Source organism: Cebus imitator, unplaced genomic scaffold (genome assembly GCF_001604975.1).
Source record: "Cebus imitator isolate Cc_AM_T3 unplaced genomic scaffold, Cebus_imitator-1.0 Scaffold15, whole genome shotgun sequence".
NCBI lineage: Eukaryota > Metazoa > Chordata > Mammalia > Primates > Cebidae > Cebus > Cebus imitator.
Genome location: NW_016107330.1, coordinates 3,590,370 through 3,602,117, shown reverse-complemented (window position 1 = coordinate 3,602,117; position 11,748 = coordinate 3,590,370). Strand labels below are relative to the sequence as shown.

The window sequence follows — 11,748 nt, the reverse complement described above, 5'->3', positions numbered from 1 at the left end:
AATGGCCCTTTCCCACTAGCTGGGGTAAGAATCAATATAAGCATACCAGATGGCCTGGAAGTCATGCTAGGAAGTCTAAACTGCATAATCCAAAGGGTTAGAATATCAGAAAACTATCAATAATAGTTATGATTCTTAGGAGTCTGCTATACTTCAGGCTCTGTGCTAGGTGCCTGAAACATAGGAACGCAAGTGCAGGGTAAGAGGCAGTTCTGCAGCCAAACTGACTGGTTTCAAAGCTCCAGTCTGTCCTTACTACCTTCATCATGTGGAATGAGTTATTTAAACTCTTTGGGACCCATGTGCACAATGTAGATAACTGCTACGAAAAGTGAGAAGCCGTGGAATGCAGAATGCTTAGGAGAAGCAGTGCTAGGTGTTTAGACGGTGATGGGATAGGCAGACATTTCGATTCTGTACAGGGGCTTAATAAGTACTTGAAGAAACATATTAGAAAATTAACCTCTTATATGCCAAAGACCTATTTTATTTAGAGTGAATAGCACTGCACTACTTTTCTAAATTAAGTTCAAGGGTTATATGGTAATTGCAATGTAATCTTGTCACTGTGGGACACACACATAGCTAAAGCTCCATGAGTTTCAGGTCCGCCCTCTGTGAAATGGAGATAACATGAAATAACGTAGCAAAAGCACTTATAAAACTGTAAAATCATAAATATCTAAGTTATTATTACTTCAACCTGTGTATGGTAGTCTTAAAGGAACATATTTTCTGCCCAAATTCCAAAAGTACCTCTTTGCTTTGTAAAAAAATTATTTTTGGCTGGGTGCAGTGGCTCATGCCTGTAATCCTAACACTTTGGGAGGCCAAGGAGGATGAATCACCTGAGGTTAGGGGTTTGAAACCAGCCTGGCCAACATGGTGAAACCCCATCTCTACTAAAAATACAAAAATTAGCTGGGCATGGTAGCGGGAACCTGTAATCCCAGCTGCTCAGGAGGCTGAGGCAGGAGAATTGCTTGAACCCAGGAGGTGGAGGTAATTAAATTTTTAATCAACATAAAATAATTGTACATATTTTGGGGGTTCAGTGAGATGTCTCAATACATATATACATTGTGAAATGATCAAATCAGGGTAGTTGGCATTTTCATCACCTCAAACATTCAGCGTTTCTTTGTAGTTACAACATTAAAAATCCTCTCTTCTAGCTATTATAAAATATATCATACAATATTGTTAACTATAATCACCATTCCTCTTTAAGTGTTGCAAATATGGTAATTCTCTACTTTGACTTCATTCACCCTGTTAAAGCAAACTAAATATGGCCTGAGGACTCTGTACTTCTATATGAGTCCTTGTCGATGAACTGCAACCTAACTTAATAGGTAGACAAGAGTGAAGACCTGGTTTAGGAGTATGTCGCTGTAACAATAGCTGAGTCTTGGCCAATCCCAGCGGCCATACTTCAACCCACTCATACACTGCTGAATGTTCAAACTGTTCAAATATGGCAAACACCAACCTGTAACCAACCGAGCTGTTTCTGTACCTCACCTCTGATTTCTGTATGTCACTTCCTTTTTTGTCTATAAATTTGTTCTCATCATGAGGCATCCCTGGAGTCTCTGAATCTGCTGTGATTCTGGGGGCTGCCCAATTTGCAAATCATTCATTGCTCAATTAAACTCATTTAATTTGGCGGAAGTTTTCCTTTTAACAATCCTTACAACCGAAAATTACTTGATGCGTTCCAAACCCCCATCTCTTCAACAGTAAAATGGGGCAAATAACTATTTCTGTAAGGATCACATGAGATTACATGTATGAAAAAGCCCAGCTATGCTTGGAACAGAGTGAGTGCTTAGCAAACATTTATCTTTTCACTAAAAAGAGAAGCAGCATAAGATTTTGCTTGGGAAAAGCATAGTTTAGAAAGATGCAATGATGGCCAGGCGCGGTGGCTCACATCTGTAATCCCAGCACTTTGGGAGGCTGAGGCAGGCAAATTACGAGGTCAGGAATTCGAGACCAGCCTGACCAACATGGTGAAACCCTGTCTCTACTAAAAATACAAAAATTAGGCAGGCGTAATGGCCTGTGTCTGTAATCCCAGCTACTCAGGAGACTGAGGCAGGAGAATCACTTCAACCTGGGAGCCGGAGGAAGCAGTTGAGACGAGATTGTGCCACTACACTCTGGCCTGGTGACAGAGACAAAAAAAAAATAAAATAAAAAAAAAAAAAAAAAAAAAAAAAAAAAAAAAAAAAAAATAATTTCCTAAAAACAAACATAAGGGGAGAAATATAAGAAAAAAGGCTCTGTTGAGTGCTTCCTCTGTAAACCTTTTGGTTTGTTATTTTCTTATCATTTTTTGTAGTTTTTTTTTTTTTTTCAGAGGCGAGGTCTTACTATGTTGCTCAGGCTGCTGGGCAGTGGCATGAGCATAACCCACTGAAGCCTCAAACTCCTAGACTCAAGTAATTCTCCCACCTTAGCCTTCTGAGAAGCTGGGATGACAGGTGTGTGCTGCCACCTCCAGCTAAAGATTATTTTTTTTAACTGCACAAATTCCTCTGAGCTGGCTTACTGAGATGTTACATGTGCCCCAATTTCTACAAGATGCTTACCAAAAAATCACAAAATACTCACTGATATTTTCACAGAATAATGACAAATGATCACTTGACTAAATCCTTACCCAGTTCAATGTTCTGGGATGTATCAGCTGTGTGGAGGGCTGCCTCCTTGCCAGGTTTCAGCGTCCCATTAATTGGCATTCCTTTAACATAAAAATCAAGTTCACAGGGTAGCAAGTTGCAGATTACCACAGTTGGCAGGAGATATATGGTATGCCCAGGCTGTCTGAAAATCTGTTTTGCACTGTCAGAAAATATGTTTGAGGGCATATAATCTGGATAATTCTCTTTCTTTATAGCCACACAAAACCTATGAAGATAAAATGGTGGGAAAATCATCAGACTGAATAAAGAACTTAATTTTTTTTCTCCTTAGCTAAGTATGAGAAAGAATAACATTAAAATGGTTCAATGAGTAATTATTTGCAATTTATAATTCAATACATTTACTAAGATATAAAGTATAGATTTTAAATATTCAGTTTGATGAGAGCTCTGACAATTCTACACACCTCTATAACCACCATCCAAAACAAATGACTGAATACTTCTCTCATGACACAAAGTTCCCTGATGGCCTTTTCCAACCAATATTCTCCTCCACCATTCAGGGAACCACTTTCTTTTTTTCTTTTTCTTTTTTTTTTTTTTTTTTTTTTTGAGACAGAGTCTCACTCCATCACCAGGCACCAGGCTGGAGTGCAGTGGCATGATCTCAACTCACTGAAACCTCCACCTCCCGGGTTCAAACATTTCTCCTGCCTCAGCCCCCCAAGTAGCTGGGACTACAGGCGCATGCCACCAGGCCCAGCTAATTTTTGTATTTTTAGTAGAGACGGGGTTTCACCATGTTGGCCAGGATGGTCTCAATCTTTTGACCTCGTGATCCACCCGCCTTGGCCTCCCAAAGTGCTGGGATTGCAGGTGTGAGCCACCACACCCGGCTCAAGGAACCACTTTCTAACCTTTATCACTATGGATCAGTTGTGTCTGCTATGGAACTGCATAAAAGTGGAATCATGCAGTATGTACTACTCTTTTTTCTGGCTTTTTAAAGTCTCAACAAGATTCAGCCATGTTGTTTTATACATCCTATTTGATTATTTTTCATTCCCCAGTAGTATGCCATGGTAAGAATAGATTGCTGTTAATTTATTCATTATCCTGTTGATAGCCGATTGTTTTTTTCCAGTTTAGGGTTAAATGAACATTCTTGTACAAGTATTTTTTTGGATATATATTTTTTCATTCATTTTAGATAAATACCCTGAAGTGGGCTTGCTGGGTCCTTAATGTTTTGTTTTGGTTTTTTTTTGAGACTGAGTTTTGCTCTTGTTGCCCAGGCTGGAGTGCAATGGCACTATCTTGGCTTACTGCAACCTCCGCCTCCTGGCTTCAAGCCATTCTCCTGCCTCAGCCTCATGAGTAGCTGAGATTACAGGCGTGAGCCACGATGTCTGGCTAATTTTTTGTATTTTAGTAGAGACAGGGTTTCACCATGTTGGTTATGCTGGTCTCAAACTTCTGACCTCAGGTGATCCCCTGGCCTTGGCCTCCCAAAGTGCTGGGATTACAGGTGTGAGCCACTGTGCCTGGCCAGTTCTTAACTTTTATAAGAAACTGCCACACATTTCTCCATAGCAGTTCTACCATTTTAGACTCCTACTAGCTACTTATGAGAGTTCCAGTGGCTCCACATCTTTGACAACATTTGGTATAATCATTCTTTTTTATGTCAGCCATTTCAGTGAGAGTAAAACATTACCTACTGTGTGCATTTCCTGAGTGAATAATCACACTGAGCATCTTCTCATTTATCTATTGGCTGTATATTTTCTTCTGCAAGTTGTCAGTTCAAGTCTTTTGTCTATTCTTTTTATTAAGCTGTTTTTATTGTTGATCTGTAGAAAGTTCTTCGTGTATGTTATGTAAAAATCCTTTGTCAGATATATGTATTTTTCCAATTCTGTGGGCTGTCTACTCCCTTTCTATTGTTTTGAGACAGAATCTCGCTCTGTTGCCCAGGCTGGAGTGCAGTGGCAAGATCTTGGCTCACTGCAACCTCCACCTCCTAGGTTTAAGCGATTCTCCTGCCTAAGCCTCCCGAGTAGCTGGGATTACAGGTGCATACCACCACACCCAACTAATTTTTTGTATTTTTAGTATAGATGGGGTTTCACCATATTGGCCAGGCTGGTCTCAAACTCCTGACCTCAAGTGAGCTGCCCACCTTGGCCTCCCAAAGTGCTGAGATTACAAGCATGAGCCAAGGCACCCAACTCTCTTTTAGTCTCTTAATATGATGAGTTACATTTACTGATTTTCAAATATTAAGCTAATGTTAAATTTCTAGGATAAACCACTTGCTGGATTGCATTTCATGATATTACTATTCTGATAAAGGGCTGGGTGCAGTGGCTTACACCTGTAATCCCAGCACTGTGGGAGGCCAAGGTGGATGGACTTTTTGAGGTCAGGAGTTTGAGGAAGTTCAAAACCAGTCTGGCCAACAAGGTGAAATCCCTTCTCTACTAAAAATACAAAAATTAGCCAGTCATGGTGGCAGGTGCCTGTAATCCCAGCTACTCAGGAGGCTGAGGCAGGAGAATCACTTGAACCCGAGAGGTGGAGGTTGCAGTGAGCCAAGATCACACCACTGCACTGCAAGCTGGGCAACATAGCAAGGCTCTGTTTCAATTTAAAAAAAAATTTGGTCAGGCACGGTGGCTCAGGCCTATAGTCCCAGCACTTTGGGAGGCCAAAGGTGGGTGTATTGCCTGAGGTCAGGAGTTCAAGACCAGCCTGGCCGACATGGTAAAACCTTGTCTCTACTAAAAATATAAAAATTAGCTGGGCGTGGTGGTGGGCGCCTGTAATTCCAGATACTGGGGAGGCTGAGGCAGGAGAATTGTTTGAACCCAGGGGGCAGAGGTTTCAGTGAACCGAGATTGCACCCTTGCACTCCAGCCTGGGTGACAAGAGTGAAACTCCAACTCAAAAAAATAAAACAATAAAATAATTTTTTTTTATAATGATATTTGCGTCTCTTAGTGGGTAACACTGGCTTATAGTTTTTACATAGTAGATATAACAGGTTTTGGTATCAGGGATATGTTGGCCTCATAAAATGAGTTAGGAATTGTTTTTTCCTCTTCTATTTTCTGAAAGATCTTGTGTAAAACCTTATTATTTCTTCCTTAAACATCTGGTAGAATTCACTAGTAATGTTATATGGGCCTACAGTGTTCTTTGTGGACAAAGGCTTTTCTAAAAGTTAAAGTTCTTTTAATTTAGATACTTTAATTTAGGTACTGGGCTATCTGGATTTTCTATTTCTTCTTTGTGTCAGTTTTGTTAACTTGCGTTTTCACATTTACATGTGGAATATATTGGCCTAACATTGTTCTTATCTCCTTTTCATCCATTTTATGTCTATAAGATCTGTAATAATGCCTCATGTTTACATTCCTTATAGAGGTAATTTGTATTTTCTGTCTTTTCTCCTTGAGCAAGTCTTGCTGGAAGTTTATCAAATTGATGACAATGTTGACATTGTTGATTTTCTATTTTCTAGTTCACTGATTTCCAGCCACATTTTTATTGTCTCCTTTTCCTATTTCTTTGTTTTGAATTTGTTCTTCTTTAACCTCTGAAAGTAGATTAAATCAGTGATTTTATGGTTTCCTCATTTTCTTTTCTTTTTTAAAATTAATTGAGTCTTAACTAAATGATCTTCCCCATTTTCTTATATGAGGATTTACAAACTGTAACTTCCACCCCCTCAGAACTGCTTTTGCTGCAACCCCCATATTTTAACATGTCTGCCTTTTATTATCATTCAATTCAAAATATTTTCTAATTTCCTTTGTGATTTCTCTTATTTGACTCATGAGTTATTTAGAAATATACTGTTTAACGTCGAAATAGTTGGGGATTTATTAGGTATCTTACTGCTGTTGATTTCTAGTTTACTTCTATTGTAATCAGGAAATATATTCTGTATGGTTTCAATTCTTTAACATTTATTGATCTTTGCTTTATGGCCCAACAGATGATCTCTCTTGATGAGTGCTCCAGACATACTTGAAATGAATGTATAATTTGGAGTTTCTGGGTAAAGCGTTCTATAAATATTTATTAGAACAAGCTCATTGGTAACATTGTTCAAATCTTTTACATCTTTATTCATTTTTGTTCTATAAATTACTGAAATGGAAGTGTTCAAATCTACCAACTCCAGTTACATATTTTATGTATTTCTTCCTTTAGTCTGTTAACAATTCACATATCTGGGTAAGGAATATGCTGAAATTCTTTACACTATTCTTGTATCTCTTCTCTAAATCAAATGAATGTCTGCCTTCACTATAAAAGAAATGAAAGCTTATCCTCTTTAAGTAAGTTTGAAGTCTACATTTGTGAGGGTAGAACAAAAGCAATCCAGTATTTTTTCCAACGTTGAATCTAGTAACATACTCTTGTATAATGGGAAAACAGGAGTTTAAATGGTTAGGCAATTTTGTCAATGTTCTCAAGAAAGTCAGTGTTAGGTACATAAACCTTCAAATTATTTTGAAATCTCTCGTTCAAAAAACTCCAAACCCCAGGATTTTGCTTTCCAATTTTGGAATGAGAACTCGTGATTTTCTGTTTGTTTTCCTTCCCCTCTCCATGTGTCCTCTCTTGTGTAAACAGTGGGTGAGTTGGTTGTCTCTCCCATATAAGTAAGCCTCCCCAGATTCCACCAAGAGTTAGCACTTGAGTTCTCATGAACCCAAACTTAAAAACTCAAGGAATAAGAACTCTAGAGTTTAAATAAGGATAACTGAATCTCTAAGGGTCTTTAGAGAAAGAATGGTAAAAAAGTCATTCCAAAAGAAAAAAAAAAAAAAAGCAAAAGTGACATGCCACTGTAGTGGTGCTACATACCTGAAAAATCGGCTTTTTTCTGTGTCCATAGAGTGGCATTCTCGTTTACTGCTACTAATCTCTGCAGTCTTCACTACATTGGTCCAATGAATAGGAGCCTTACAGAAAAATACACCCAATCCTTTGGGCCGAGCCTGTAGCCGCCAAGAAGTGAGGTGTAAAGGCACAGCAAACGAATCCCCTGGCATGACAGCAGGAAGCACCACTGGCTCTGCCACAGAAATAAGGGTTAGCACTTTCAGGCAATGGTCCTCCACCCCAAAGACTGACCATCTCAGGACAAAAGAAGACAGACCATATATACTGACTGCTGGGGAAGCCACCACTGGGGAAAAAGAGACTTGACAACAGTCAAGAAATATTTATCAGCATTTACTACATTTTAGACAACGAAAACATACTGTCTGGAGCTGATGGGCTATCCAGTCTTAGTTCCATTGGCGTCTCAAGTCTGTTCCTCACAATGAGGGCTGACCGGACAGTGATCACTTTCCGCGCACTGCCTTCCATAGTCACCGCAAAGACCACCCGCACTGGTGGGAGTGAAGAGAACTGTGAAAGAGAGATAAAGACAAAATAATTATGTTTCTGAAAAAACATACAAAATGATATTGATCAGAATGTCTAACTTAAAAGCATCTTATTACTACTACAGCTCTGCAGTGAAATCAGTCATAAAATCCTAAAGTCATTTGGCTTTAAAGGGAGTAAACATCCTATACATGTACAATATTAAAAACATTAATTCTAAAAAGTTCTACAAAAATAGGTAATCCACTCCGATGTGATAACACAAAGTGTGTCACTGAGAAAAATCAATCCTAAGCCTCTAGAAACATTATAAAAAACGTTCACCTGAGACTGTGATAATAACCTATCCAATTTTCCAAACTTCCTGTAATTTGGTAAGAAAGTATCTGCTGGAAATTATCCTTGATTCATAAAGCCCTTGAGTTCCTTATAAGAAAACTGAAAAAGGCTTGTTTTCTATTCTACTGGCAGGGAAAAGAGCATCCAATGCAATTAAAATTAAAAACAATGAGGTAGGACTTTGCAAAACATTAAATGATTTACCTTCTGTGTTATTTTCCTCCTAGATTAATATCCAAACAATGGGTTGAGTACTGCCCAAATACAGAAAAACAGAAGGAAGTCTTCTGAGATTAACATTTGTCTTTGTAAAAACCAGAAAGTGTAAAAGAATTGTCTGTATTGGTGTGCCTTTCATGGGAACAAAGAATAACTTCTTTGTTTCTAAGGTCCATATACTATTTGTTGACATGCCTATATAAAAACCAACGTCTGTACTTTAAAGAACTTTAAAAACACACTTTTCTTTCTTCACAATAACCTTCCAGGTTCTGTTCAATAATGGCTCGTTCATAAAGGACACCAGGGTTCAGAAACTCAACATAATGAAAGGAAATTATTTATTTTTGGTCTTGGGTTACAGCCATTACGTTATTTTTCCATATGTTCATTCACACATTCAACACACATTTTGTGCTAACACCATGTGACAGGAAATTTTCTTAAAAGTAGAAAATCCCATGTTAGGTACACCAAAGAAAAAGTTTCTGGAAGTATCACTCTTAGAACGAGTGTGCAGAACATCTTAACAATGCTTTTTACTAGAGAAACAAATGGCATGACACTCAAGCTTTCCATTGTGCCCACTTTCTTATTGAGACAAGCAGCATGTTAAAGTCAACCCAATAAACAATAACATGAAGAGCTCCATGTTTTGAACCAAGACTTCTAGGAAGTCCAAACGAAAAGGCAAACTACAATTTTCTAGAGTGTTTTTAGAGGGACACAATCCTAGGCAAAAATCATCATCGAAGCTCAAGCTTCCAGTGACCCAATCCTAATAAGGCCCCAATATTCGAAGCCAATAAGAATTGCTTGAAATCTTGATATTGTTATTTCAAACAATTGTTTGAAACCTTGATATTGTTCAGGCCTACCTGAAATTTTACATTTCAAAACCTACAATCTTCAGGGAGGAGAAATTATAAATAAAAGCCTTGAATAAGTTTGTTAATGTCATCTTGTGATGATGTTTCAAAAGCTAAATAGGAAATAAATGCTACTTTTTCCTTCTTATTTACTTTCATGATCTTTGGACTCAAACCTATGAAATACATATGGCCATACCAGAATTAATTTCTGTTTTAACCTAGAATGAGAAGGGGACCTTGGACCAAACGTTTGCCTTTTCTTCTCCTTCCCTGTAATACTTAGTCTCACATACCAAGTTGGGTGAAAACATTTTCTTGCAAGTTTTTGGAAAAGGAAGGTTATCATTAATAGAAAAGGGCAGAGATAAATTAAATGGCATATATGTCATAAAGTTCTCTGATAATTAAATACACATCCTTATGGTTCAGGTGCAGTGTATATACTCAATAAACACAATGACAACAGGAAAATCATACTTACATAAACCTGGGGATGTATAATATTTGTTCTGCTGCTTGGGCTGCCAATCTGAGAAAGATTCCAAAAGTTAGCGTCAGCACAGATTTAAGATCATTGGCATCATTAAATTCAATGACTACATAATTTGCTTGAAAGGGTGGTGTTTGTAAATACTTTCAGGTAAAGCATAGTCTATTATGAAGATAAAACAACTCCTATTAAAGATATGGAAAAAACAATTATTCGTTTTATAACCTTTCAACATATGCCAAATTTCTCACCAACACATCAGTGCAGTAGGAAACGTACCTAAGAGGGAATTGGTCCTTTCAATACCAGACATAAACTTAGGTTGAAAAGTAATTCTGAAAAGGTTTTGTTTTTGTTTTTGTTTTTCTAAGAAACCTGGGGCACAGAGCAACAGTAAAAATGAACACTTGTGCAACAGTGTTCTCTAAGAATATTTTTCATGAAGAAAGCTGCATTATCTCCGCAAATCTTCATTTCCACCTCACCATTGGCTTCCCAAAAATAAGTGCAAGTATCCTATGAAGTATGAATGAGGACGGGGCAAGAGCACCTATGGCAGCTCTGTCAGCCAGGATGTCAGCCTCCATCTGCATGTACGAGTCAGGGATGCTACCTGCATCATTTCCTGGGCTGTTCCTCCAATCACTAGGGACTACAGGCAGGAAAGAAATTAGGGGAAGGGTGCATAAGAACATGTGTGATCAAAACATAAACGACAGTGGACATCTCTCTTGTGCCACAGGGAAAGACTTGGAGACACAGAGCTAAAAGGATCAAGGTGCTACATTATAAGAAATATTAAAAAGACGGTGTATATGGAAAGCATTACGCTTGGTGAAATAAAGCCAAGACTCGGGTTCAGCAGACTAACAAACTGCCAGTCAGCTAGCATGAAATGGATCTGCACAGGTGAGGAAATGTTACCGCTGACTTTAAATCTTGTTTTTCTACTGAAACTAACCATTGCCTGGCTTATCTACATATTGTTTACCAATGCCTATGACTGACCTAATATGATCTTAATCTTCTTCCTAGAAATAGGGGAAAGAAAGAACAAGAAAGTTTCACTAGAGTAAGCTCATTACAGGCTTAACCATCTGCCTTCCTGACAGCCACACACCGTAGAGGAAGATAAATTTTTATCTGGTGATGCATATCGAAAAAAGGTCCCGACTTTGTCCACAGACACTGGGCTCACTTGCTCCCAGCCATTTACTCTCACTTGCAGTTGATGAATCCGGAGGTCATGGGTGTGTCTGTCAGGCAGAACACAGAAAAAGATATTAAGCACAATCTTCAGAAGGGATGACAAGTAGAAGCAAAGACACAAATCTGATTTAGTATATAATGACGCAAAAACCCAGTTGGCTAAACCTTTTGCAGATTACCTAATCCAAGAGAAATCAGGAGCATGGTTTAACTGGGTTTTATACTTACAACACAAACTGCAAGATCTATAAAGTTTGATTAAGAGTGACATCCTCCATCGTACAAGCCATACAAATCCTGCACATGAGCCCAGGTCTTTGCCCACCAACTCTTACCCCAACCTCTATACTGATGTCACTGAGGTGGGGAAAAATGCACTAGCAATTTAATCATACAACCATACTCTGGGAAATGCATAAAAAATTCTTCTTCCTGGTTCCTTTGTTGAAATCCCACTTCTCTCAGAACCACACACGGTTGTTTGGCTCCAGCCCTGCGTGACTGCAGGGAGGGCAGGAGAGGCACGGCCCTCACGTCAGGGCAGGAGAGGCAC

The 11,748-nt window shown here is 38.6% G+C and overlaps 1 protein-coding gene across 1 annotated transcript in view; it reads right to left on the bottom strand.

The window, feature by feature from the left end:
• VPS13D (vacuolar protein sorting 13 homolog D) overlaps positions 1 to 11,748 on the bottom strand; it is a 301,395-nt gene that overhangs the window by 165,220 nt on the left and 124,427 nt on the right. Inside the window, exons 42-46 of the mRNA XM_017504510.2 lie at positions 11,107 to 11,242; positions 9,978 to 10,025; positions 7,937 to 8,087; positions 7,536 to 7,746; positions 2,669 to 2,916 (exon numbers count right to left, since the gene is read on the bottom strand). Of these exons, the coding sequence (XP_017359999.2) occupies positions 2,669 to 2,916; positions 7,536 to 7,746; positions 7,937 to 8,087; positions 9,978 to 10,025; positions 11,107 to 11,242 (794 nt within the window). The remainder of the gene's footprint in view (positions 1 to 2,668; positions 2,917 to 7,535; positions 7,747 to 7,936; positions 8,088 to 9,977; positions 10,026 to 11,106; positions 11,243 to 11,748) is intronic.